This window comes from Charadrius vociferus, unplaced genomic scaffold, assembly GCF_000708025.1.
Source record: "Charadrius vociferus isolate BGI_N301 unplaced genomic scaffold, ASM70802v2 scaffold282, whole genome shotgun sequence".
Lineage (NCBI taxonomy): Eukaryota > Metazoa > Chordata > Aves > Charadriiformes > Charadriidae > Charadrius > Charadrius vociferus.
The window spans coordinates 8255811-8283277 of NW_009647731.1; the positions used below are offsets into that span (position 1 = coordinate 8255811).

General features: G+C 39.2%; 1 protein-coding gene across 1 annotated transcript in view; it reads right to left on the reverse strand.

The window, feature by feature from the left end:
• KIAA1598 (KIAA1598 ortholog) overlaps positions 1-27467 on the reverse strand; it is a 54629-nt gene that overhangs the window by 19543 nt on the left and 7619 nt on the right. The window contains exons 3-9 of the mRNA XM_009881578.1: positions 22943-23037; positions 20633-20801; positions 17086-17183; positions 16036-16117; positions 14239-14333; positions 3243-3389; positions 1769-1922 (exon numbers count right to left, since the gene is read on the reverse strand). Of these exons, the coding sequence (XP_009879880.1) occupies positions 1769-1922; positions 3243-3389; positions 14239-14333; positions 16036-16117; positions 17086-17183; positions 20633-20801; positions 22943-23029 (832 nt within the window). The 5' untranslated portion in view covers positions 23030-23037. The remainder of the gene's footprint in view (positions 1-1768; positions 1923-3242; positions 3390-14238; positions 14334-16035; positions 16118-17085; positions 17184-20632; positions 20802-22942; positions 23038-27467) is intronic.

The following is a 27467-nucleotide window of genomic DNA, read 5'->3' on the forward strand; positions in this document are numbered from 1 at the left end:
TATCACGTTCCTGTGATGGTCTATTTGAGGTTGCATTTGAGAATGAACTAACAAGAGATGAAAGAAATTAACAGTTTTAGTTTCCAGACTTAATCTGTGTCTTGCTGATGGTGTGGGTTTTCCCCATAAAAATGGTCAAAACTGGGCAGTGGCAGAATGGATTCTTCCTCCACTGTTTTTGTGTCAGATCTAAAATGTGGAAATTACTTCTCTGCACTTGAAATGTTGTCAAATGCAATTAACTGTGGAAGGGCAGAAACAGAATAAAAAAAGTATTACATTTCTTTCAGTTACAAAAATTCTTAGCAATTGTTCTGAATACAGTAGAATTTATGGCAGAAATACAGAATATGATTTCCAAAGTGGATGCGGCTCTTTGTTCTCATAATGATGGATTCAAATTAAAATTACAATCTTTAACATTTAAGTTTAAAAAGGAAAAAAAAAAATCAACTGAGTGACTTTAAATTCCAGGTACGATCTTTAGGCTGATAAATTCCTTCTGAAGCACATATCCAGGTTATGCTTCAGAAAAGCATGGCTATACGTGGAGTCTTAAGTAAGGATAGGAAATTTGGCCTCCTCCAATGGGGGTTCAAATGCTTCCCTGACAAGGTAGCATACTTAGAACTAGCACTTGCTTAGGCCACGAGCTGAACAAGGACTGACCAGGGGCCCGTTTCAAAAGCAATTTTAAATAAAGAGCATTAGGTGAGAAATTTCCTCATTCAACAGATAGGATGCTGCAGACAAGCCGGGCACCATCCTGATCGCAGTAACTGCGTGAACACCTGCATTGGAACAGTTGCTTCCTCCTAAGTGTTCTGTGCATCTTTCCTATCTGTATTCTTCAGGAGTTAGTTTAAATCTTAAGAGAAAGACAGACACAGTAGCTAGGCAGACTGTTTCCTTCCTCTCAGTCACTTGATGTGAAACAAAATATTTCACTAAAGTACAGAGATTTAGATGCATAAATCTCACGGATATGAATCACAAAAGTCCACTGGATTAGTCTGGCTAACTCCCTTCGTAGGGCTCCGAAGGCAGGATTTACCTTTTCAATATGTTTAAAAAAACAAACAAAAAAACCCAAATGACCCCCAGACCCTCTCGTAACAGCAGAAACTGTTTTCTCACATGCCACTATGAAGGGCTAAATCATGTCTTTATTTTCACCGATGTCTTCTAGTGCAAGACTATTAAATAGCTAGGTAGCTTGTTAATTATGGGATGCTTTTGTATAATTCATACAATGCAGACTCCACAGTCTGATAAATCACTGTGCACCTTTGAAAAAAAAAAACCAACAAACCAAAACAAACAAAAAACAACCTCCCCAAAAAAACCAAACCAAACCAAACAAAAAAAAAAAAAAGAGAAGCATTATCCCATTTTATTTACTTTTAAAACTAGGTTAAGAAGGTACATTTTGACTGAGTACGACAGATTGTGCCTTTCACACAGAAACACATTCACATGTATATATCCATCTGCAAGACTCAGGGCAATCTAAGACCAGTATTTTTATACCTTACAGAAGTTTTACAAGGTTATTCTTTCACACACATTCTGGACACAACTGTTCTGTGGTTGAAGGCAGCTGCTGTACTTCATCTTGTGAAGCACAGGTCCGGATCTCGGCTACACAAAAGTTGTTGCTTTTGGGGTCTCAAATGTAACATACATAATTCTATTAGATGTGCACCACTCACACACACCCCTCACCCCAACTTGTGCCTCTAAAATGAAAATTATTACACGATTTTACCTGAATGCTTTAGGTCTCTAGCTTTTTCTTCCGAGTTCTGACACTTAAGCTCTAGTTCCTTTTTATCTTCTTCCAAAAGTTCTAGTTGCTGTTTAAGACGACTAATCTCCTTATGCAGTGCTTGATTCTCTAGCTGCTCTTCCAATTCTTTGATCTGCAGTTGGCAAAGCATTCATTACAATAAAAGGCATTTTCTGTCCTTCCTTTTGAGAAATAACCCATGAAGCACAGTTATTCCTGAAAACAGGATGTTACAGTATAGGGCTGAACTACAAGTCCCAGAAAGAGGATGATTTTTGAATGAGAGCTGTACAGATTTTGCTGAGAGACATCAGAATTTTCTATTACGATCCTAACTTGTTTTATCTCTTCTTTAGAATGTCTTTAGCTACAAAGTACTTAAGCTATAAGATGTTCCCTTTTTCTTTTTATAGAGTTTTTATCACATAATTAGAGTTTAATTTCTGAACATTTCTTCATTTGAAGCACGAGAACATTGACATTTTTGTTCTCTTACTGACTGCTTCCACTGACAGGTCGGTTATATAAGCTCCTTTGTCTCAACTCATGCAGATGCCAATGGCTGAATTATGGAATACCAGGTTTAGAGGCAGCATTCAGGTGCAAAGCAGCAATCACTTCCCAACTCCAACTATATATATTTAGATACATTTTGCTCTAGACTTCAGGGAGCCAAAGATGCAGAGGTTTTCTATGAACTGGGAATTATTCTTCCAAAATACTCATTCAAAAGCATGTAAGATTACATATAGTCTCAGTATTGCTGCACTGATGAAAGCACATGAACTGCCTACCTGTTCCCAGCATTACTCTATTCACAGAGTTTTAAGAACAGGCCCCACAGCTCAGGGAAAACTCGCTTTCAGGCTTTCGAGTGAAGCAATGGTGATTTCTCCCAGTCAGAGATCGATCTAGTCCAGTTTCAAATAATATATTTGTTTAGACCCTGGCACTTTAGATCCTATCACACCACTTTGCAGCATTCACCTAACATTTCCCTGCTCCAGTATGTCTCGCTCTTCCCCATGTATTTCTTTAGCAAGCAACCAGACTACTAATGTGAACTGCCTACCTCTCACCTCCTGGTCTTCTTAGCTTATCCCCCCAAACCACCCTTTGTATTACCCAACGTCCAAAATATTCTCCTGTCATCTCTTCTTTACTTAATGGAACTTGACTTAATGCTTTTAATTGCATTTTATGGCATCCAGAATAAAATACATAACTAAACCAGAGCCTTCAGGCTGAAAAGCCTTCAAGTTTTGTACTTCTGTCTTACCAGTGACCCAGAAGAAGGGAATCACAATCTTCTCTGAAGTATAGTTTTTGGACTGTGAACCCTTATGGGGGACAAGATGTCAAATAATTCTGAACATAACAAATAGATGACACCCCTTAAATTCAGGAGGCTTTCAAAGACTTCTGCATGAGATGAAAAGTAATCCTGTTTTACCTTTTGTTGGTGTTGAAGCCTCTCTTCTTCTAATGTGTGGGTTAGCTTAGCATTGTCATCCAAAGCTTTCAAAAGCTGTTGATCAGGAGCAGAATTCTGCAGAAGCAACTGACTCTGCCTTTTCATCTTGTTTTGTTCAATGAACATCTGCCAAAACAAAACCCACCCCCAACAAAAACAATAGTTAAGCACAGTCTAATGCTATCCTGGGAAATATGGCAATTGGAAAGAAAACAAAAAAGCTGACATTGTGTTGATATGGTAGGCCTAGAGGGGAAGAAGGTGAGAAGGAAGGGGAAAGGAAGTTTGAGAGCAAGATTTGCAAGAGCTGAGCTCACACTGAAAGGAACCAGGTGTTTGCTGAGAGAAACACCCACTGCTGCACCTCAACTACCCACATGTTGGCAGCATTCAGAATTTAAACGCATCTCTGAATTTTGTTTCCTGGAAATAGTAACAATCCAATCCCTACTCTCACAGCTCTGGAGAGGCTCAAAGAGCTCTGGGTGAAGGAAAAAACATCTATGAATTCACAAGCTATCTCCTCAAACACATCTGCAAGCCTTGGCATAAAGCCCACTTATTTGAGGGTTACCTGGATCTGTGAACGATGGAGTGTCTTTGGGAAATGAATTTCAGTCCATGTTTGTGTAACCAGTGTATGCACTTGCCCCGGGAAAAGGCATTTCAGGGCAATTTCAGCCTTCTACTTCTGATGCTTGCCTTTTTTTTTCTTCCCCAGTTATATTTTTGATGTGGGGAATGGATACATTGGGAAGGGTGCAGGGGGGAATCAAATGATCTAGAGATACGGCATTGATAAAAATATCACACATTTCTCTTAGGCTTCACCTAAGAGGTGCAGAGGCTGTCAGCACATGCAGTTTCTGTAAGAGAGATCTCCTCCTTCCAAACTGTTTAGGAACTCGGAAAAAAAAGATTGCTTCCTGCCAAAAAAATTCCTAGTGAATTTATTCTGCATCTTGACATCTCTTTTCAGTAGAAGGTTGCTCCCCAGGCAACAAGGGTTTCCACCCTTGAGAAACTCAGCTGTGCCTGTTCTTACAGCAGAAATAGGGACTGGGTCACCCTGAGGTTTCAGATGAGTGTGCGCAGGTCAGCAAAGCGTACCACTTACAGCAGGACAACAGAGAGCAGCCTGAGAACGCAGACACTCCCTTCAGACTGTAAAAACACTGTTGTATAGCACAGCAAAAGCAAGAAGATATTTTAAGACTAAAGTACTAGAAATACAAAAGTTCCATGAGATCTTTTCAGGTTCCCATACTACTTAGTCACAAACCAAAATTAAAGATACAACATATGGTTTCTTCCCATCCAGTGCTACGTGATTTTTTTTTTTTATGTAATTGAAATGTAAAGAAACAGCAGCTGATGCAGATTTGTGGCAAGAATTCCGTCCAGAGCTTTGCACCAACACTTCAGCTGAGTCTTCTTAGCAAGCTCTAGCTCTTAGCTCTCTCTCTAGCTGTACATGCAGACCGCGAAGCCTGCTGACCGTGCTGAACTTTTAACTCACAACGCAGCCTGCTTGACCCTGCGTGCCAAGAAGAGTCAATTGACGCGGCCTTAATACTAATAAAACCTACAATGAACACTTCATTGGGCAAAGCTGAGCCATGGGGGTAGGCAATAAAGGACTGGAAGTATGTGATGAAGAGGAAACAATGAATACCGGCTCTAGCGGCATACTTTGTTATAAAACAAACAAAAACAAATTTACGACAATACACAGGCCACTGTGGCGTGGTGCAAATGTGCACTGGTCTTCAGCTCCCTGTCCCAAAATTCTGCCAGTCAACCCAATTATGCTTGCATTACCTTACACTAGTAGGGCTGCGGCAAAAACAATTCAAATGCAAGAGAAGCTCAGAATCAAAGCTAACCACCCCAACCTGTAAAGGATTGCCTTAGTATCAGAACTAATCTGTTTGATTAACATTTTATCTTCTTAAAAGAAACAGCATCTTTGAAACATCATGCTTTAAAAAGGCCTCTAAACCCCTGCAAAAGAACTCAATACTGTCACAAAGCCTCCTGCTTTCCTGCTAAGTCAGTGAAAAGTTATTTAACCCTAACAGAAACAACGTCTCTCCAGAAGCCACCTTTAGCAAACACCACAGTTTACCTACGGTGAACTTTCAAAGCAAAATTACAACTTGGGTTTCATTTTTTTTTGGAATCTGGACAATAGTTTGAGATGATAATCCAGATTATTGTTCGATGAGCTTCTGCCACTAAAACCAACAGAACAGCGTTGTTCCAGCCTGAGGGAGCAGAAAGCTGCCAAAACAAGAAGAAATCAAGTACAGCAACTTGATTTCTTCAACTTGAGCAGATACTTCACCAAACGTAGAAAATCCATATTCACTTTGTTTCATGCTCTTCTGCAACAAAATGAAAAAAAAAATCCTCTTGAAGAACTGGGTGAAAAACTTTTCATTGAGAAGTTTTCACCTGAAGTCCTGCGTTTTCAATTAACTCCATAAACTGCTTTCATGACATTGCAAATACGTTCCTGCTTACAATATATGTGAAAGCATCTTCGCCGCCACAAAAAAAATTGTTGCTTATAACTTAACGCTGCAATCAGATACATGGGAATCAATTTCTCATGGGGAGTCCCATCCATTTCAGAACTTAGACACATGTCCTTGAAGTATCAGCATATTCTAAATGGAAGAGACAAAACTAGACAAGACAGTCATGGCAGATAAAGCAGAAAGAGAGCTGGTGATGAACTGATCGCAAGTTTTTGAGAGGTGGCTCTGTGTTTGTCATGGGACAAAAAAGACCCTTAGAAATTAATTCTAATTTAAAATTAAAAAAATGAAGTTCTGCTTCAGCACAGCAGAAACCCGACTGCCTGCACAAGCCCGAATATTAATTAAAGTGACTGCTGAAAGGGCAAAACAGCTACTAACAGGATTATTTGGACTAGGTGGAATTTAACCAATTGATGGATTAGTTCCGACTTTGCCACCTGCTAGACAATTATCTGCAGAGTATCCCAATCAATGCTAGAAACTTAAGTCTATGCTGGAGGAATCTACTGAAACGACGACTGCAGCTAAAGGCAGACCACAAAAGACAATAGGTTGCTTACATCTACCATTTTCATTTACAAAATCTCCAACTGTTGTGCAAACCAACTACCTACATTTCCTTCGTGAGTTTACAAACAGAAGCTCTGAAGTGCAGGAAATCTGGGACTCGGCCACTTGCCATCAGCAGAGTTCACACAGATTTGGGGAGGGGGAAAGAGAAGGGAGTGAAATCTTGAAAATAATAGAAGTTTTTCCCTTGACCTTAATGGGGCAACACCTCATTCTCAGACCCCTGCTCTAACCATTACCCTACAGAGCGTTCGCTGCAGCTGTTTTTTGTTTACACCAGAGCCGAAAAAGGAATTCTTCCTCATTAAAAAAGTTAGAAAGCAACTCTGTTAGTGTCACGTCACTGGGAATTTCGATCCTTGTTCAAGTAGCGTTCAGAGTATACCTGGATGCTTTCCAACTAACTCCTCTCCCAGGAGCAAAATGAGGCCAAACGAAATGCTTTAATATCCATAGGTTGCTACATTTCCATCTACACATCATTTGGGTAGTCACTATGTGGAATAACTTTTTTGTCTTAGCTACAGTTTGAAGGCAGAAGAATGTCTCAATAGAGCAGCACTGTTACAATAAGGTAATAATTTGCTGCATAAAGTAAATAAAAATCAGTGGCAAACACTACCCGCTATGAATAGAATAACAAAAGGTACGTAGCAAGGCAGAGGCAAACTTTGGAAGTTTCAAACAGAAGAGAGAAGAAGATCAGTCAACCAAGCAGTTGGCCCTGATTTCAGTCCTTGTCAGCACTGCTCCATCCCCTGCACATCCTAGTGAGAAATAAGTCATCCTCATGGAGTGAGAACCCAGTCATTTACATTTGTCACAGCTTACAGGAGCTGATGTCTTTTGCATTACGTGTACCCTGAAGCCTTACAGTCTTGTGTTTAGTCCTGAAATAAGGTCCAACAGAGGTAGGGTCAAAGTACTTTTATTTCCCCAAAAGAGAAGGCTGTTAGAAGGATTTTATGTGAAGGGAGAACAAAGTGATTTTGTCTGATTATGGCTTGACAGGGCACTAAGTGGCTCCAAATTTAGGAGGTACTTAGTTTAAAATATAAATCCAGGTGTGGATTTTAGTTCAATGGCTAATCAGGAAAAAAAAAAATATACTCTTTGTAACTGCTTAACTGTACTGTATTATCAAGGACACCTGGGCTTGCGAGCATCACTGCATATAAGTATTACAGCAGGAAACAATGGCTAGTGGGTATTTTTGATAGAAGAGTTGAGAAACAGATGTATCTTATTAAAACATTAAGAAACACTCATAGTTTGGACATTGACATGTTCTCTCTACACTCAGGCTCAATGCTGCAGATCAAGCAATAATATGAGCCTCAGATGAGTTACAAATCCCTTGTGGTTTAGTGGGTTCATAGGTGTCTGAAGTGCTGCTCAGGAAAAAAGCAACAACAAATAAATGGGTTCTGCAGTTAGGACACAATCCAGAAAAAATTAAGTATGTGCTCAAGTAAGTTAAGTGCACGTGGCATTACTCTGATCTGAAAATTTTGTATCTGGTGCATATATTCTTCTCCACCTGGGAACTGCTTCTATGGAAAGTAACTGTCACATGATGTCAGACAGCAAGAGAAGATTACCCAAAGGGCTAATATCAAGGGCATGGAGGGCACGGGCCAAGACTCTAACAAAAAAACCCCGAACAATGTGAAGCATGGAAAACCAGAGCGATGCATATCTGGCAATGTGCTGTGACATTCATAGACTTCCTCCTTCAGAGAAGCCAAAGACTAACCCTAGTTGGATTTTCAAACTGCCACAGAAAACTGAGCAATATACCGTGAAAAAGGACATACGCATAGTAATGGGCAGACAACAGTCACTCCTCTCTCTCTAGATGATTCATAATATTTTATGGTTAATAGTTTTTAAGACCTGTATCAATTTTAGACTAATAAAGATATGACACAGTTGCTTTAGTTATTTGGCTAACTGCCGGAAAACTTCTGAAGGGACTACTTCTAGAGCTACAAGATGTAGCATTAGTACGTTTTGTGGCTCAAATGAAGAGGTCTACTTTACTCAGAATGGGGGAACTGGAGTAGCTCAGTTAACCCTATCTCTTGCCCATCATTTGCTTCTCACCACAGAGGTGCTTGGAGCATGTATTCTGAGTGTGAGAAAACAATCCCCATCAGCATTCCGACTTCCTTAGAAACACAGTATTATTTATTTTACCAGCCTCTTCTGTACAAAAGCGTTTGTCAAATTACAGCCCTCATTCTTCACTTATGAGGCATAACTGCCTAAGGCTCAAAATAAAGGGAAAAAAGAAAAAAATCTCTATTGTCACTGATTTCTTCTTTTCCTGCAGTTAACGGTTTCTTTTTGCCATGGCAGAAGTATAGTGATACATTCTATAACGCTCACAGTTTTACTGCCTTCAGACACCATCTAATATATTCAGAAATAGATCGTATACCACATGAAAAGGGAGGAAACCTCTTCACTTTTTTTTCCCCAATAAATTAATTCCCTGAACAAAAAAAAGAAGGAGGGGGGGAAGAGACTGAGACCAAAGAGATGGTTTCCTAGAGCATACATCTGTTACCGTTTCACAAGCCTGTTCTTGAGAAAAAGCTTGATGAAACATATTAGTGTTACATCATGCTTCAAAAGTGGTAACATTCAAGCTCAGGAGAATTCAAGTACTAACCACTTATCATGTCTCTTTAATTATTATTTCCAGTTCAGTCAGCTGGACTGCAAATTAATTATCTTCAGATACCAGTTGCTGTTGAGCTCTCCTTGGTAATGCACAGAATGTGGTACTTGTAAGCACAGAGTTGCTCCATGAGTGCTGGTTTTGCAGAATCCACTCAACAGATGTAGCACGTTAATGCAAAAGTCCTCACAAATTAACCCAAAAGGTCACAAATGCATCTCAGGAAGAGTTCTTTGGCAGCTCATGTCATTGAGATAACCAAATCCATTGCACGCAACCTCATGAGTAGTGCAGACATCTGTTAAGAATGACAATACTTTTTCCTAAGTCTTATAAAATGATAGCCACCTTTTATCTTTCAAATAAGGGAAAATTCAGTCCCAGATTAAGTAATGTCAGTTGTGCACTGGCCCAGGTACAGGATGGAGGCATTTTGAGGTTAACAAGTTAAATGCAAACTTGTGTAAGAGTTACTTAGAAACACAGACATAGGTCTAGGATGCTGTTTTAATGCATCTGTAAATATTGAAAATTGGAAGGAAAGTTAAGGAAAAGACAAACGATGCACATTACAGGTTCACATTGCTGTTTTAATCCATCCGGATCACAGTTCCTCTACACACAGCCTTTCAACCTCTCAAACCACAAAACTATTTTACAGATAAAGCACTTGGGACTTACATAAGCACTTGGGAAACCCTTCATTTTTTTCCAGTTGCGTGTTTTGAGAAAAAGCCTATGCTAGCTTCCAAAGTGAGAGGAACCCCAACAAACCTGCTTAGCAGTTTGACACCTCATTTCTATTTATCCAAGATACAGAGGACAGAAAACAACAGCTCAATGCTAACTTTGAGAGCACGCTGCCTCTCCTCCGGGAGATTTCCAGAGTAACTTTAGGTGCAGGGGTTGTCTCCGTGCCAGCACACACAACAGTAATAAACTGTTCACTTTACAAAATATTGTTGCAAGGCAGGATGTATGATTAATAAACCATTTCTGTCAGATTATTTTGTTAAACTCCTGGGATTTTTACATTGCTAAGACTTTCAATTTACTTCTCTCACTGTGTTCCTCCTCTTTCGGCTTGCTTTTGCTGTATTTTATTTTGCTCATCTTTGTGGAAGAGTGCTTTTGAGGGTTAGCCTCTATATTCTTGCGATGGCCTTCAAGATACTCTCTGCCTTCCTTTGTTTTCTTATAAACGGCTCCACAAAGAGCTGAGAGATCTTAAAGTGTCTCTTAAAACATGACACTAGAATTCTGGTTAAGCTTGCCAAGATTCCTGTGTTAACAACCCTGTTTTATTCAGGTAGGTAGAGATTCTTCCATGCCCCCGCCCCTTACACACTCTATTTATTTAGTTCTTTTATGCAGATTCCTGTACTTTTCACAATGGATTGTGACTCATTTCAAACCCGCTTTCTTTTTCCTTCCCCCTCTCCACACCACAGCTGACAATATTTACTCAGTTTCTTTAGAACCTCTAAAGAGCACGAATTCTAATGTTTGAAGTTGGATCATTTTTTACTAATTAAATATATATATTATGGTGGTGCCAGCAGCATGACTATAATTAAAGCTGTATTAGATTTTTTTTTTAATCAGAAGCTGATTTTCAAGTGTTCGCTCACTCCTATATGTGCTTGCTCCCTCCCTCTCTCACTCCTTGTCTTTCCTTCCCCCCCCATCTGCGTTCGCTTCTGCACACACGCTCACCCACCCATTATCTCTCACACCTGCACTCCCAATTGCTCATGTTCTGTGGCAAATCCTCCTCGCTTGTCAGAAGGGCAGGATGCAAAGGGCATCACTTCGAAAAGCAGCTCTTGCCAGCCGCTCATCTGGTCTCCTCCTATCGCAGGGACAATGCAACCCCAGGAGGGAACAGCTAAAAGATGAAGCCGTGCTATGGAGAAAGGAGTTCATCTGAATACATGGGCCAACCTCTCCATCAAGTCAAGCTTCAGATACCTCAGCCCCTTAGAAAGACAACATGCCCACCACCAAACAAGCCAAAGCTTTCCTAAAATCTTTCTGAATACCATGATACCAAAGGAAGAGAAGTAGGTCCACAAAGCGAAGTCTAACACAGGCCTGAAGCTCACTGTTGTAATCACTCCATTTTGGACAGGGGAACTTCATGAAATGAGTAGCCTCAACTGAAGAGCTACGCTGTCAATCTGCAACAACAGTGGCCCATATTTTCGGAAAAGACAATAACTAAGTAATGACAAAAACCAAGAAGCGCTTGTTTGCAAACAATCAGCATTTCTTTGGCATTGTACTTAACAGCTTGCCTGTCAGTTTGTTATTCAAATACAAGAAGTACTTTAATATCATCTTTCAAAATGTATGTGTCCAAATATTACAGTTATGAGTCGAAACAGAAGCAACACTCTGGGCCCAGAGTATCAGATTATACTCTTTTATGATCTGAAAACCAGCTTAACTACGCATTTATAAATTACTCATTTCTAAGAGATGTAAGACCTTTACAAACAACCTTCTGTTGTAAGTTAATGAACAGAAGCACATAATTGTTCTGTACTTCAGAAAATAAAGCAAAGCAACAGTAGGAGATGCAAGACAGACACTGTAATAATGCATGGTAAAGGAACATGTTTAACCTTCCTACAAATTTATTTTCTTAAAATAACAGTTCTGAAGATATTACAGTCAACAAACACTGCTAATAAAACAGTAATGCCTGCACAATCTCAGGAGGTTTAAAAAAGTTGCATTATAAAAATAGCTATCATAAAAACAGGTAATGAACAAATCCAGGTTTCCTAAAATTTAAAAATAGTTGCAAGAAGGTAATATTTTGTAGCACAGACTGGTGCTATCTTGAAAAAATCCAAACAAATACTTAATAAGCATAGGCAATATTTTGTTTAACAACTTTTGGTCACTAATAAATGTCTCTATCTTTAATAAATATGAATGGAATTTGCAGATCTCATTTTTATTTCTGAAAAAACATAGCAAGCCTTTGATCAAAATGTAAATGGCCCAATGGCACATAAGGCATGGCAAAAGGAGGCATCCAGTTCTGGTCCATATCCCACAAAGCTCTGGAAGAGTGGACTTTGGAAGAGGCTGCATGTGCAGTCTCCTTGATTTCAGAAATCACTCCTCTTGAGTGATTTCTCTCCCACATCTCTTGACTCTAACAGCATCCTAAAAAGTCCATCTCTTTACCTAAAATTTGGCAGTTAACAGGACATTTTGATAATTAGTAAATAATTTTCATTTCTATCATTTCTTATTCTCCTGAGGGGGGAAATATGTCAGCTGCTTTAGCTTTGCCTGAAGCACAGCTACACTTTCAACACGTGGCAAGAGATACTGACAACAATGGGCAGGAGACTGCAGGTAAGTGCATATATGCAAGTAACATAAATTTAAATTTACTTCAGTTATAAGTTGACGAATGATTGAAGTTTCAGTGGTGGAATTGATAAAGCAGTAATTTATCTAAAGCTAGGTTATACCATATACTTGTACGAATGAAAGAGAATCTGCCAAAGCTTAATACACTGGAATCTGCAAATACCTTTCTCCCCTAGAGTGACCACCCAACCCTGCAAATTCTATTAACAGAAAGAGAAATTGATCTGTATTTAGAAGTTAATAGGTTTCTGCCGAGTTAGTTCCTTCAGTGGGTTTCGCAAAGGGTCAATAGGGTGACCTTGCACAGGAAAGAAAAGGAAGGAGTGGCACGAAGTGGAATGAGGAGAAAGAGAACCAGCACCCTTGGCCCATGTGCCCTGCAGTTCTCCAGCCTTTGTACATGGCACAGAGGAAGAGCTCTGAGGCATGACAGAGCGAGTGCAGGGAACATTGGGGTCGACTTCCTCACCTAGCTTGCAGATTTCTAAATTTGCCTACAGTTTAATCTCAAACGCCCAAATTCATTTCATTTAAAATGTTGCTATATGATTCTGTTCATCTCCAAACCATTCAAATACCCAGCAAAAACCCGCAAGATTAACACAACACAGTAAGCCTATTCACTGTTTTCTATACAGGTTCAAAATGCATATATGCCCTTGCTTACAATCACTGACTGAATGCAGTTAGATGTACAGGAGTTATCAAATACATTTTTTAATATTTTGAGAGAGAGAAACAGCAGCAGCAAAGACAAAAAGCAAAAGAGCTCTCTACTTGGACAAAGCTGACTTCCTGAAGGCTAAATACCTGCTTGCTGGCAGCAACAGTTTCAAAATATAAAATCCACTTCATATCAGATGTCAGATGTTCCCCTTATTTACAATATTTCAGTACTGATGAATCATGCAATTTTGATATATAATGGCTTTCTTTAAACCTGAGCTCCCTGAAAAATGATTACTTAGGAAGCCCAACTTTTATGAAAGAAAATATTGATGCATGGCTTGGGATAGAAAAGCTTGAAAATATAACCCAAGTGCAGAGCTCCCAAAATTCGGAGCACAAACAGAAAAAGCACATGAGCAAAAAAAAAAAATCAAAACAAAAACAAATTCATGATTTTATAGGGCTTCAGTCTATCAACAGAATGAAAGACTTTGTCAGCATTTTGCAAGGCAATCACTTCCAGTCACAAGCCATCGGAGCGATGACCAGTCATTCCATAATGTTACCCAGTAACTCATTTTCCTCTTTGGGAGTTTATACCTTTTCTACAATGTGGAAACAATTTTTTTCAGCTTGAATGCTCCCTGCACTAGGTTATTCAAAAGGCATATGTTAAATAGCAGCTAAACTTGCACAAACCTCAATATTGTATTTTGCAACACTTTTTTTGTGAGTTCACGTATTTTTCAGGGAAAACACAATGCTTCAAATTATATCACTAGAAAGGTAGCTAATCATTCCCAGACACAGTCACTGAATATACCACATTGAAATGCTGTGGCTGACTAAGCCCACTACAAATTTAAAGCCTCACTTTAAAAGGGAAAGGAGGTAAGACTGCATGGATAATTCTGAAGTGCTTTATAAATGCTGTTGAAATAGTAAACCCATTTTAGGGATGAAGAACAGATGTTAGCGAAGTAGTATGTGGACATTCAAAGACATCTTTTGTATGAGAGCTGGGAATTGAAATCAAGTCATCTAAGGTGGGAGGTTTCTGCCCAGTTGCAATGTCTTCATTTTACAAGATCCCTTTTTCTTGACTACTCACCTCTTGTGCAAATGACTCTGCTTTCTTCCGCAGGTTCTTTTCCAGTTCAAAGTTTACATGAAGCTCTTCATATTCCTCTACTGCCAGCACAGACACTGTTTATAAGAATAAAACAAGATGAGAAGTAAAAATGGAATGGATCAAAATAAGATGAAAGTACTAGTTGATTTACCCAGACAACCTGTTATTCCCCAGCACCGTGAATCCTCGAACGAAGGTTTAACTTAGTTTTGCATTTCCATATTCTTTTTTCGATTGTGCTTAGAAAAAAGAAAACATTCCAGAAACATTTGATCTGTCACACTATCCCATCAAAAGCTTCTTCAAGCTGGTCTGTCTAATCAACCTATCCAAAGTTTGGTGTTTTAAGAGTCTTCAAGTATTGCCTGTCATAGACTCAAGCAGGTAAGAGGTAAGAGACGAACACTTGGTGGAAGCTTACAGAATATACCCTGCTATGCAAACCTCCTGTCCCTATCCTGAGAGACAGCTACAGCATTCATGGAAGATAAGACACTGTCCCACTGAACACTAAAGGAAAAAGAGAGAAAATAACTTCCCACTAAAAGTTCATACATTTCTCTGTAATTCAAAACTCAGTTGTTTCCTTGAAAACATGGACTACGCTGATTACTTTTTCCAAAGAAAAAGAGAATATTATTGGCAGAAGGCCATGGCATGACTGGAGTCCTCACTACTCCAAAGACTGCACTTATCTTCTGTATTTTCGCTATTTAGCTGGTCATTCACTATTTCCACAGGTCATTCCGTGCAAAGGCAGCAGCGCTGGCTGTTCTCTCCACTGCCTGAGAAATGTTTCAGAATTCCTGGGAGATGTCTTAAGAGCTTTTTATTTATTCTCCCCAGGTAAGCAAGTAAAACACAACTGCAGAGGAACAACTTGAAGATAAATCAGAGTAACTGGGAATGCAGCTGAAGACCTCCAGGATGTATTGTTAAGGTGCTGTTGAACAAATAACTAAATGCCTCTGGAAGGCAGAGCAAGTAATGTATCAAGACAGGCAGGCATCAGAGGTCAGACCCATTGTCTTCCACTTCAGGAAAACGTGAAACAGCCAAGGAGACTTTTAACCAAATAATTTTTAATTTTGCAAGGCTAAATCAGCAACAAGAGAAAAGGGCACAGTAATTCAAGGCACTGAAACCTTTACCCTCCCCTCTGACCCACTTTTGGGTCAACTATTTCTCAAGTGGAAGCGCTCACCTTCATTAAGCAAAACCTTTCCTTTTCTGAGCCCTACACCTTTTTAGACTTTCCCTGCCCTGGTTTTACCTCTCATCTCTTTCCAGGAAAGGAAAGTCCCTGCTTTCCTTCCGTAGCTTGGAAATCCTACTTATCTCATTCACAGCACTCTTGCCTTTTTCTCATCATCCTCTGAATATATAACTTGCTTTCGAGTCTTTAAATATTCAAAATTATTAGCTGTGTCCCAACTAAAAAGATGGCAATGTAATCATTTGGGAAAACTGGAGATTGAGGTTTGACCTCCATCTCTGTGAAGGACTGCCTTCCTGTCCTAGCTTGCTGCTTGTGCCACAGAGCAAAAAGTTTTCCTATTCTCACATTCAACCTGCTATTTACACTGTCACATTTTTCCTGGAGCAGAGACAGTCTAGAATAGCCCATGAGTTTATGCAGTTCCTGCAGCAGTAAGGCCGAGTGTCAGATCTGGACCACAGTCACTGTTCTGTAACCTACTCTTTGTACTACAACATAAAAGCTCTGAAACTTCTGCAAAGGATGTAGCAAACAGAGAACCTGCTGAGACCACACACCTCTGTTACATTTCTCCAACAGTTTTTGCTGCTTATTAACTTCTGTTGTCAAAACAGCTTTTTCTTCTTTCACTTTATTCACCTAGAAAAGTGTGAAGATCAAAAATAGAATATTTTAGTTAGTGGCATAAGGCATATAGCAAGACATAATGCAAGCAGTATTTTGCAATCAGTAATTCTGTTTCTTAGGCTTGGTTTGATCTTAGGGTTTCCAGTGGGGTGGAAAGCACTTTTACCCCAACTTACAGAGTCCATAACAGATGGCATTAAAGGGTTACGAACTTCACGTGGGGCTCCCATGGCCCAGTGTCATGGCACGCACCAGTCACAGCTGCAAATATAACATCTTTGGAACCTTTCAGGATGAGGCGCCATAGCACCTGGTTGAAAAGTTACTAGCTTGCCCTTGACTGTTTGCATTTTAATATAGTCAGGCTGCTGTTTTAGTTTTTTTCCTGGGTTCTGTTTATTGTCCAAGAGCTGTCAGCTGTGTCTTTCTGAATCCAAGTGTTGCATAGACAGGAAGAACCACTAAGTCCTGATTTGCATCAGTACATGGCTTATCCAGTTTTCAAGCAGGATTGAAACTGTGCTGGCTCAAAAAGCCAATTTGCTGGTCTAATTACCATGACGGGGCACTGCCAATGGCTAAACTCAAGGATATGCTCAATGAAGTAGCACCAGTGATTAAACTGGACATTCTCCAGAACTATTTCTTGCAGATCCACAAGTTTAAGGAAATCCAAAAAAAAACCTCTGCAGACTGTGATGGGTTAGGGGCTGTGAGGAAGTGGAGATGAGAGTTATAATATGGGCATTAGAACAGATCATGAGAAGTCATGTGCCAGCAATAGCAGCAGACTGGACTCTGATGCAGAAGGCCCCTTCTAGGTGTACGCTCTAAGTGGTCCATCATATGGGCAGGCTGGCAGGACGTGCGATTAGATAGTATTCAATTAACTTCACAACTGAGCGTTTTTAGCAAAATTAGATACAAAAAGTACTGACTACACGCTAACGTGGTCTCGCCTTCCATGGCACAATACATACTTCTTCAATTACTTCTACAAGTTTGCACCTCAGGTTTTCCAGTTCAATGGCTAAGGTCTTCTTTTCCTCATGAACAGATATGATTTGATCTCGCAGCTCTACAGTTTGAGGAAGGAAATGAAAAATATTTTTTATTCTTGGAAGAAAACAACAGAGGGAATGTCATAGCAATGCAAGTACAATCAAGTACGAAAAACCTCAACTGCATACAAAGCATCAGTTGTATTCAAGGTACATCCTCAATAATTTAGGAACTTCGCTTAAGTGTCACATAACAGATCTATCTATAACTGGGCCACAGTTCACAGTTTCAGATTTACTCTATTGAGGTAAGCTGCCTTGTTCAGTATCTGCCGCCTTTATTTGCATTCTGAATGATTCATTCCCCGCTATAACGGAGCCAATCCTGCCACCACAGAGTATCCTCAGTTCTACTCAGGAGATTGTCACATCACAGAGACTCTGGTACGGAGGTAGCAGAAAGCAATTTTTAACAGGCGTCCTTTAAAGCAAATTAATGCACTTCAATTCTTTTTGGATCATGAGTTCTTGTCACAAGGGAAATAAACAAAACAACAGGCAGTTAATACTTGGGAGGTTTTCACTGAAGAAATTGTCCTGAACAGCTGCCAATTTATAGTCTTTGTAACATTATGTGAACAGAGTCAGAATATAACCTTTACTGATGGAAGAGCTAATGCTTGTAATTTTCCCCTCAGAATTTTTGTTCCTTAATTATCAAAATATGAAATAAATTAAATTCACAATGGAATAAAACATTTGATTATAATCACTTCTTAACAGGAGATCAGCTTGCATACATAATGTATCAAGGTTTAGGTTAACACTAAAACACCACAAAAATATAAATTTATTGATATATATTAGCTTTCAGTAAGTGCTCTCATTCCCCACCTGCTTCCAGTATTTCATAGCACTGCTGTTTATTGAATACCAGCCACGAGTTGAGAAAATTGTTGCTAATCAATTGCAGATGATGATGACATGATGGATGTCATTCTGTTTGGTCTCACAACTTGAAAATGTTGGTTCTACTCCAGCCCCCCTGCCCCCCCCCCCCCTCCAGCATTTATTTTCATCCAAATTAAAGGCACACACTTTCTAAAATAAACAAAAAGACTCGTTTTCCCAGAAGATTCTTGAACCAAATTGTCTGCTTTATAGATTTGTGCTTTCCACTGAAATTAATGGGAAAAAAAAGTCTCATTGAAATTTATGGTAACTGGATTAAATCAGGTCTTACAATACATATATCAATCTCATACAGAGAAGAAAGCATATCCATATAAATAATTCTTTATAAATGTGTACAAGAAGTGTTCCTTTTTAGATACAGCATATGCACTAAACTGCTTGACCAACACAGTTCAGTTTTCAGTTCTTGTTAAATCCAAAAGGTCAGCTAAAATGAAAAAGAAAACCCAAAACCTATAAATTAATTTCAGGTATTCTTCTGAGACCGCTCTAGATTTCCATTAGGAACTACAGATTTACCATCACCTTTCCCTAATGTATGAGATAGCAAAAATGGAGGAGGTATCTGAGGGACAAAATTTTATTCCTTTAATAAATGAGAGGGCTTTAATCAAGGAGTCTCAGACCGTACTACTTTATTTGTACATCCTTACAGAAAAGTGGTGGGAGGAAAGGAATTATTCCAAGAAACATCCCATATTTTGTTGAATAGTAAGAAAGCCAAAAGACTTCCGAAGCTTTCAACACAAAACACAACTGCTTGGAATCATAAACATGCATAGAAGGGCAGATTTCACCTTGGACAACACCAGAAAGCATTAGGGGGAATTTTGAAAACACATCTTTCATTGCATATGGTCTTTCACTTAGCAGGTAATCCGAGATGTAACCTCAGATTTTTCCCTGAAGATGAACGCCACGCAGCTTGGCTCAGGCTAGGGACACAGCCCTAACACTGCCTTCTGGTACACGTTGTCAGATCACTCTGCTACCATACACACACACACACATCTCTCCAAGCACGGTGATGGAATATCTTCTCCTACAGCAAATGGGATGCCAATGCTTTTAAAAATGCTCAGCACTTGTAAAAGTAAGGTCATTAACATTTAATAATAAGGCCAAAGAGAGGAGCAGAAGCCAGGAATTCTAAATCCTTTACAACATGCCACATTTTGTTCTTTAATGAATTCTTCATCAAGACAGAAAGCATATACATCAGAGCTCTTCTTGAAATGTTTCTCTCATTTGACCCTGCTACCCTCCTAACCGCATTCTCTGATCTGCAGCCAGAGTCTTTGCTCTCTTTAAATGTATCCTTGACATCTTTCTCTAATAAAAGACAGGAGGAACTCCAGAGCCTTATTTCCGATTCAGATGTGTTGCACGGTGTGGGTGACACCATTCTCTGCCTCTCTTCCTACATCTATAGGATGCAAAACTGCTCATTACAGACCGATACTATGACATCTCATTTCTGGAATGGGATTTTTTTTAAAGCATTTTTACAAGACTCGTTCTTTTTTCTCAGTGATACTTTGCACCACTTCATTGAGGCTTTCCAACAGAAAACAATTAACAAGGTCAGGCTGACAGTTCAGGAAAGCTGTACTTCGACATCATGTGCTATTGTAACTTACTATCAGAAAAAAAGTGAAAGCTTTTTTTTTCTTTCTTTTCAAAAGCAAACCGCTTAATCTCTCTCTCTCTTACCAAATGCAGAATGTGGGCATTCCCTTTTTTGGATACTATGATATAACAACATACAGAATCACAATGACTTCATCGCAGAGTTAAACGAGAAAGGAAGGCTGATCTCCAGAGGTCCCTTCCAACCCTAACAATTCTGTGAATTCTGTGAAATGCAGAATGTGGGCATTCCCTTTTTTGGATACTATGATATAACAACATACAGAATCACAATGACTTCATCGCAGAGTTAAACGAGAAAGGAAGGCAGATTTTGGATTACAGAAATACAAATTGCCTTTCAAAAAAGAACCAAAAATTTCTTAATAAAGCACACATTTCTCTTATCAATGTATTTCCATGTTCCCAAGCTTTGCTGTTTTACCCAGTACAACAGCCGGTTTTTAAGTTGGTTGTTTGGTAATAGCTCTGGAATATGAATGAAGTTTGTGCGTACAAAGGTACATAATGGAAACGGAAATGGAGAGTCCTGTCTAAGAAGCTTTGAAATAATGACATTGCAGTTGAAGCAATACCAAGGTGACCTTGTCCTTCTGCTTAACGTTTACTTTGTTAAGGATCTGAAGAAATATTTCTTTTACCAACTCAGTAACATTGAGCTCTCTCAGCTGTGTAGATCTCATTTTCCTATTGCATTGTAACTTACTTCACAGGCTGTATATCCACCATATACATTACACAGTATCACTACAAGCCTACGATGTTCTACCAGTCTTTCCTTTGATGACCCCGCTCAGAAGCATGACTCGGAGCCAGACAGATCTCTGGTCCAAACGAATACTGCCATTCTTCAGACAACTTTTGCCTTGGATGGTGGTGTAGGCTCAGCAACAACACTCACCTTTTATTTGCTGCTGACAATGCACAGAATTGCATGATCCAGAGTTAGCTTCTGTATCTGTAGATGAATCGTCCCCATCAATGTTAATCTCTTCAGTGATAATTTCTGGGCCCAGTTTTGCCATATAAAGCATACTAATTCTTTTCAAGGTCTTATTTTCTTTGTTCAGCTGAAATTTGAGAAGCACAAACAGTAAGAAGCTAGTTAGTCTGTCTTTAAGGTGCTGTGCAAGAAAAAACAAAAACTCAACTATACTTTTTTCTCCCTTATCATTAAAAGGTCTATCAAACAAAGAAGACAAAGTGACATTAGATTAAATGCTCCATTCAACATTAAAATGGTGTGAAGATGGGAAGCTTGTCCTCTTTCTCCTCTGAGGAGGCTTGAATTCAACACGATGCTTCATTCATGCCCTTCTTTCCTCTGTGGTAATTCTGACTAATAAATACCCTGTGTAGGTTCAAATCAAATCAAATGAACTACCAAGCTTACTTAATGCTATGCATTCTTTGTGATAGCTGCTTCAGCTCCTCACCCTTAAGCACGTACCTGACGAAGTGCCTGTGTTCCTGAAAGCTCATCTGGTTTTGCCAGCTATATCAATTGGTCAAATAAAAACTCTTACCTCCTCCTGTGCCCTTATTTTGCTTATAAACTACAAACACTACAACTACTATACTCCCAATCATGGTCGATATAATAATTCTTTTGAATTATTTTCAATTCTCAGCAATTATTACTGTAGAGTCAATATATGTAAGATGAAAGTCGTATCATAAACCAATTCATTACGGGTCTTAACCACAAGTCAGAAACCACTCTGGGCTGGATGCTTTAACACATGCCTGGTTGGTGGATGATAAGGAAGAGGTTCTGTAAGGCATCTCGTCTTGACCAAGGTACCAGGAAAAACTGAACAACACAGATTGCTGCAAATGTTTCATTCTCATCATTTCTTTCACAGTTCTATACCCAGACACCCCATGCCAGCAGCTCTCAGCAAGCTCATCAGAGTCTCAGGGGCATTCAGGCATATATCGGGGTGACTGCCCACCCACCAGCCAAACATTCCCTGCATTCGGGTCTAAGAATGAGGCTCAATTTTCTACTAATGATGTACAACGTGCTGAAGTCAACATGCATTTTGGAAGTCCAATATTTACCTTGAAGTAAAACATATACTGAACAGCTAGGCTGACCCTGAAGTTTTACCTAAGCGATCATTTTTGATCCCCCCTTTCCTCAGCCCTCCAGCTACTGGAGATTTACTCAAGGATTTCTTCATCTTATTCCCAAAGAGTGAAATTGAGCAAGTGGGAAGGGTGGTGTAAGGAACCTTATTTAGTCAGCTCACAGCAACAAACAAATCAGCTTTGGCAAAGCAGGGCCATGGGGTAAAGCTAGTCTTTGAACTGCCCCTGTACATTCATTACAGGAAAAGTGCAGAGAAGAAGAAAAGTTGCATAAATATGTTCATTTTCTTACTTATATGCTGATTGTCTATCTTATGAATTCTAATATAGTGTCATTATGCAAACAATTAAGTAAATACCTCCAGAAAGTACATTGCTAATGCATCTAAATTAAAGTGATTTCTTGCTAGTGTGATTTTTACCATATCTAAGGATGTACTTTGGGCAGGGGATGGGGAGAGAAAAAAAAATGAAAGAAGAAAAAAAAGGCAGTCAGCATTGCTAATGAAATTTGGTTCAAAATTGCTGTAATCCATTTTCTGATGAAGTGGCTCAGATGCATTTTACACAACCAAAAATATATAACAGAGAGATAAAAACATTCTTTAATAATAATGCACTTCTGATGAGATGGAATATAGAAAATTACACACTTGCTAAATTCATCAGACTAGACGCAATCAACAGAGCAGCGGAGGTCACCTTTCCCCTGCCCTCGCTTTGCTTTCATAAACAATCACCTGAAATGTAATGCAGTGGTTGACTTTTTCCATTTGATTTAGACACTGAAATGCTCATTATTGTTTTATATCTCACACAGGACAGTTCTAGAACTTGTTTTCCATTTAACCTAAATGCATATAAAAACTAGATATCAAGATGCTGGTCCATGACTTACTGTTCCAAAACAGAACTAAATTAAAACAGGTTATTTTTTTCTTTAAAGGCAGGAATTGTATTTTGCATCTCACATTTGGCTTACGGTTTTTGCCACTTCAAAACCATTTCACAGATCCACAAGATTATACAAAAACATGTATGGGAGATGCATACAATCTCAAGTTTAAAAAAAAAAAAAAGAAAATGGATAAAACAGAATCACCATAATTCTTCTCACCTTAGAAGCCAAAGCCTCAGCACTTTCACGGCACGTCTTCTCAATTTCAAGATGGTTCTGAATACAGTTTACTTCCTCAATAACCATGTGAGAAACTAGGAGAAGAGTTTAAAAATTAGTCAGTATTTTCCTGCATTTGACACATGCATCCCATGATCAGAAATATCACATCTTTTTCTGTTAACTTTCTATGTAAGCATTTCAAATACAGGGAAGTATGTACTTAGATAATCTCTCTCCATGGATAGGAACTGTTTCGAACACTGAATATCTGGTTCATTGCTTTAAGCAACTCTCTCAAGCCATGTGGGCAGCATTAGAGGGGGAACTGGAGAACTGAGCATAAACTTATGGAAGTAGAAGGCGAGCAGGAGCCTCCCTGACCATCATCATTCACCACCTTTATTTCATTAACACTTGAGGAATCAGTCAGACAACTATGATTGTCCCTTCAGATTGCCATCACAATCCTCTTGAAAATTGGGTATGGACACCATTTTCAGAAGATTAGAACCTTGGTATTTTTAAACAGCAAGATTAACTCAGGTGTCTTACAAAGATTATTTTCACCTTCTGGTCTTCAGGTTTATATGGTACTTTAAGTATCATCACACTTGCTAAACACACTGTACAAGAAGAGACATATAGCACAGGCCCGGGGCAAGTTTACTAGGAAATGGAGAAAGGAGTTATGCGACCAAAGACCTTCATGTCTGTAGTGCCTCCAACAGCAGATGCTCCACTGAAGTCAAATCATTAGCACAACGCAGTTCCTTCTTCTGGTTCTGCCCCATCAGCTCTGAGGCTAGCTGCAGCAGCTGGGATCCACCCTAATAGATGCAATCCTGATAGAAACGCAACACTGCTTGCACTGCCTGATTTTTGACAACCTCAGCTGAACAACCCAAGTTCTGCATTGCTATACGGCCGTAATGTCCAAACTGTTTCTTATTTGAAGTTTCTCTGTGCTTGAGCATGCCCTAAAATAAGCACTGCGGTCTCAAACCGTGCCTTCCCAGTCCTACACAGATTCAGACACCAGCACGCACACATGGACACACAGAATCTTCTGTGAGACCAGGGCCGAGAACGAGCTGCCTGACTACATCTGAAACACACGGCTGTGCTACTGTAGTTGATGTTACAGCTGGAAGAGCAAGAGACACAACTACCCTTTGCACTTACAGGATCCTTATTACCACAGTGAGATATGCCATATTCCTAGAGTGACCAAAAAGTGCTGGAACACATCTTATTTTGTAACATAAGACACCAATGTGAGTTAGATGAGATTTAGAAGCACAGATGTGGTTTGACTTGCAATTCCTCTCAACTTCCAGCAGTACATCAGTACTTAACTAGTGTTGAAAGTCACCTTCTAAGTGACAAGCTTCAAGTCACACAGGGGATCTGGAGCAAAGCAGGAAACCAAACAATAGTTTCCCATTTCTCAGGCTAGCACCTTGCTCATTGAGGCCACTCCTCCTTGGCTCCTCACACCCTTACTCATCCTCACCAGCAGCCTGGACCCTAATTCTGCAAGTCATTTCACCGCACAGATTCCTTTTCAGCCCAGCGTCAGGATTTCAACATGCAGAACAGACTATTTGCAGCTGAACAATACTTTGGAGCAGGAACAAGGCTGGAAGAATATAGTGTAAATATGGAGGACTTTTTCTATTATCTCCTTTCGTTTTCATGAAGATAAGCTTTAACAAATACTGATTTCATACCACTAGGTAGAAAGTCCCGCTTACCCTCTTCTTCTTTTGTTGAAATACTGGAGATACCCAAGTCCTCTTTGATATCCAGAGGTCATCTTAATGACTACAGAATGGGACTTTAGGATCAGAAAAAGCAGGCTGTTAACATAAAGCAGGCTTTATTGATACCTAGTCAATATTAACTAATGTTTTCCTTAATGACATAGGAAACCAGCAATACGTTGGAGTTTGCTGTCAAATCAGTAGCTGCATGCAAGAAACAAGTTCTACAAAATATGAGCAGCCAGAAAAAAAAAAAAAAGAAAAAAAAAAAGCAGGACAGAGTATTGGGAAATCTTCGTCCAAAAAACTACATTCACATGAAGTCTTTTAACAGCAGAGCAACCACACCGCTTTCTTTGGTTATCTTTTTATTTCCATTTTTTCTGACTTTGAAGAAATTATCTGCTCCAAGTGTGCCGTACCAGCTTCTATATTTAATTTGAGAGAGAAAAAGTTTCAGATAGTACATCTCTTCTGTTTTTATTTTACCTAACTCTGGAAATTTTGAGCAATGAAATGCTTTGCACAGGATGAGGGAGCAGTGGAGATACAGAGCTGTTCCCATTTTACAGACAGGAATCTAATGGCCTCAAGCAAAGCTAAAGTTAGGAAACAAGGACTGGGCTCACATGGCAGAACTAGGGATTACTCTTGGTTCATTTAAACTTAATTAACCTGCAATTATGATTAACTCAGGGGAAAAAAATCTTTCCAAATTAAATACAAAAATATATTATTTCCTAAGTCTGTCCAAAGTTCTTATTATGTCAATATTAAAATTCATAAAGCAGCACTAAGTGGCCTGAAACATCTCTAACCTTGACAGTTTTTTTCAGGGGTAATAATAATCCGCAGCAAATGCAGGCCAACCAAAAACCACTTAACTAATTAGTAGTTGCAGTCACCGAGAAAACATGAATCAACACTGTTATTACAAGTGGCACATTTGAGTGGCATCTAATTATGACTTGATGAGCGCGATACTTGCATTATCAACATTACTACTGCATCCCATCAGGGACTAAAAGCCGCTGATGGCATTGACTGCGAGAAACTCCCACTCAATGGTACTGCAGCACCCAACAATCTCCTTGGCAGGGGCACCCTCACTAAATGACATGTTAAGCGTAATTACTGGTAGACATTGTAAATAAACAGGATTGGAAGTGAAAATTGTACCAAGTGCATAAGACACAATCTGACACATTGGAAGTGGCAGCCTTAATTGAGAGTTTCTTTGACTGCTCAAGATCATTTCAACTGCATTTCTCGGAGGACAGTGATTATAACTGTGGAGACAGACGGCATAATGGTATCAGCACTGCTGACAGAGCAGTGAATTAAATTGTATCTGCTGTTGTGTGAAAGCCTTGATGAGAGGTACAGATCCTTAGTGGTCTTATCATTATAACACAATGGTCATGTTGTCATCAACCTTGCTGGCTCCAATTGAAAAGAAATGATTGTGTGTTGAAGCTTTCCCCCCCACCACCACCTTCTATCTCTTGTGCTCAATAGAACCAATTTTCAGAGAGCTATGAAATCACGCAATAGGCCCTAAAATGCAGCTGCTTGGCATACAAACGGGGCCCCATTAAACTGGAATCACACACAATATGTGTTTATGCCAGGAGAACAAATAGAAGCTGAGTACAGGCCAAGTTTATTCACAGACACAAAGCCGATGTAGCTCTTCATCAATATAATTGCCTTTTATATTGTCGTTTAAATAATGGGCTCTATTATTGCCTTAAAATCCTAATATTCCTGGCATTTTATCACTATGTTTACAAGGTATGTCCTTTAAAAATGTGAAAGGAAGATAAAAGAAACCTATAAAATTTTACAACATCAAATATTACTTCAAATTTTAAGTCTTAACTACTTGACATTTTCTGCCACACTCTGGTATTCCTCGTATCATAACAAAAACAAAACAGGCTGCCGTTTTTCCCAGAGGAATTAGGCTTCTTAGAGAACATTCTTGCCTCATAGAATACTCACCTAAGAACATTTAAGGCACTAGATGATTCCTGTTGATTTTAGATTATTTTCCATAATTGTATCATATGAACAATTATAAAATAGAAGTGAGCAAATTCCTCTATTAACACAGTCCCACAAAAGTATAGACCATGTGATTTCCTTTTCCTGCATTAACTTCATCCACATTTCTGATGCTTCATCGTGCAGTTCACCGTACTGGCACAAACCAGACATAGCAGACCACAATCCTATTGTAATTGTCTCTTCTAAGGAGCTATTGCACTAGGATACTTCCACTCCCATTAGATGTGCTTTGTTGCTTCCAGACACCGTACAGTTTCAATAGAACCATTACCATAAAAGTGTAAAACTGAATATTGACACTCTCACTGCCCAGACAAGACAGAACTTGCTCTAAAAATTATCAAGAGACAGCAGCTCGTCCTGAAAACCTTTATTGGTGTGTCTATGCTTAAAGTAGTTTTACTCCTTCTTCATGAAAAAATTACCGTTATCATCATCATCATTATTATTACTAGCAAACTCAGCAATAGGATCAAATCCCACTCAACCCAAGCATATATCATTCCAAAAGTCACTTGCAGAATCCAGGTGAGATAGAGACACATTTGTACCACTGTACTTTCACCACTTTGCACCTTAAGAATGGCTACCTGTGTCAGAGCGTATAAATGCTGTGACAGCAGTTAGTCTGCCAATGGTCAAAGTCTCACTGGATTAGCTCCTTAAAACAAGGCTTTGAAGGAGAAACA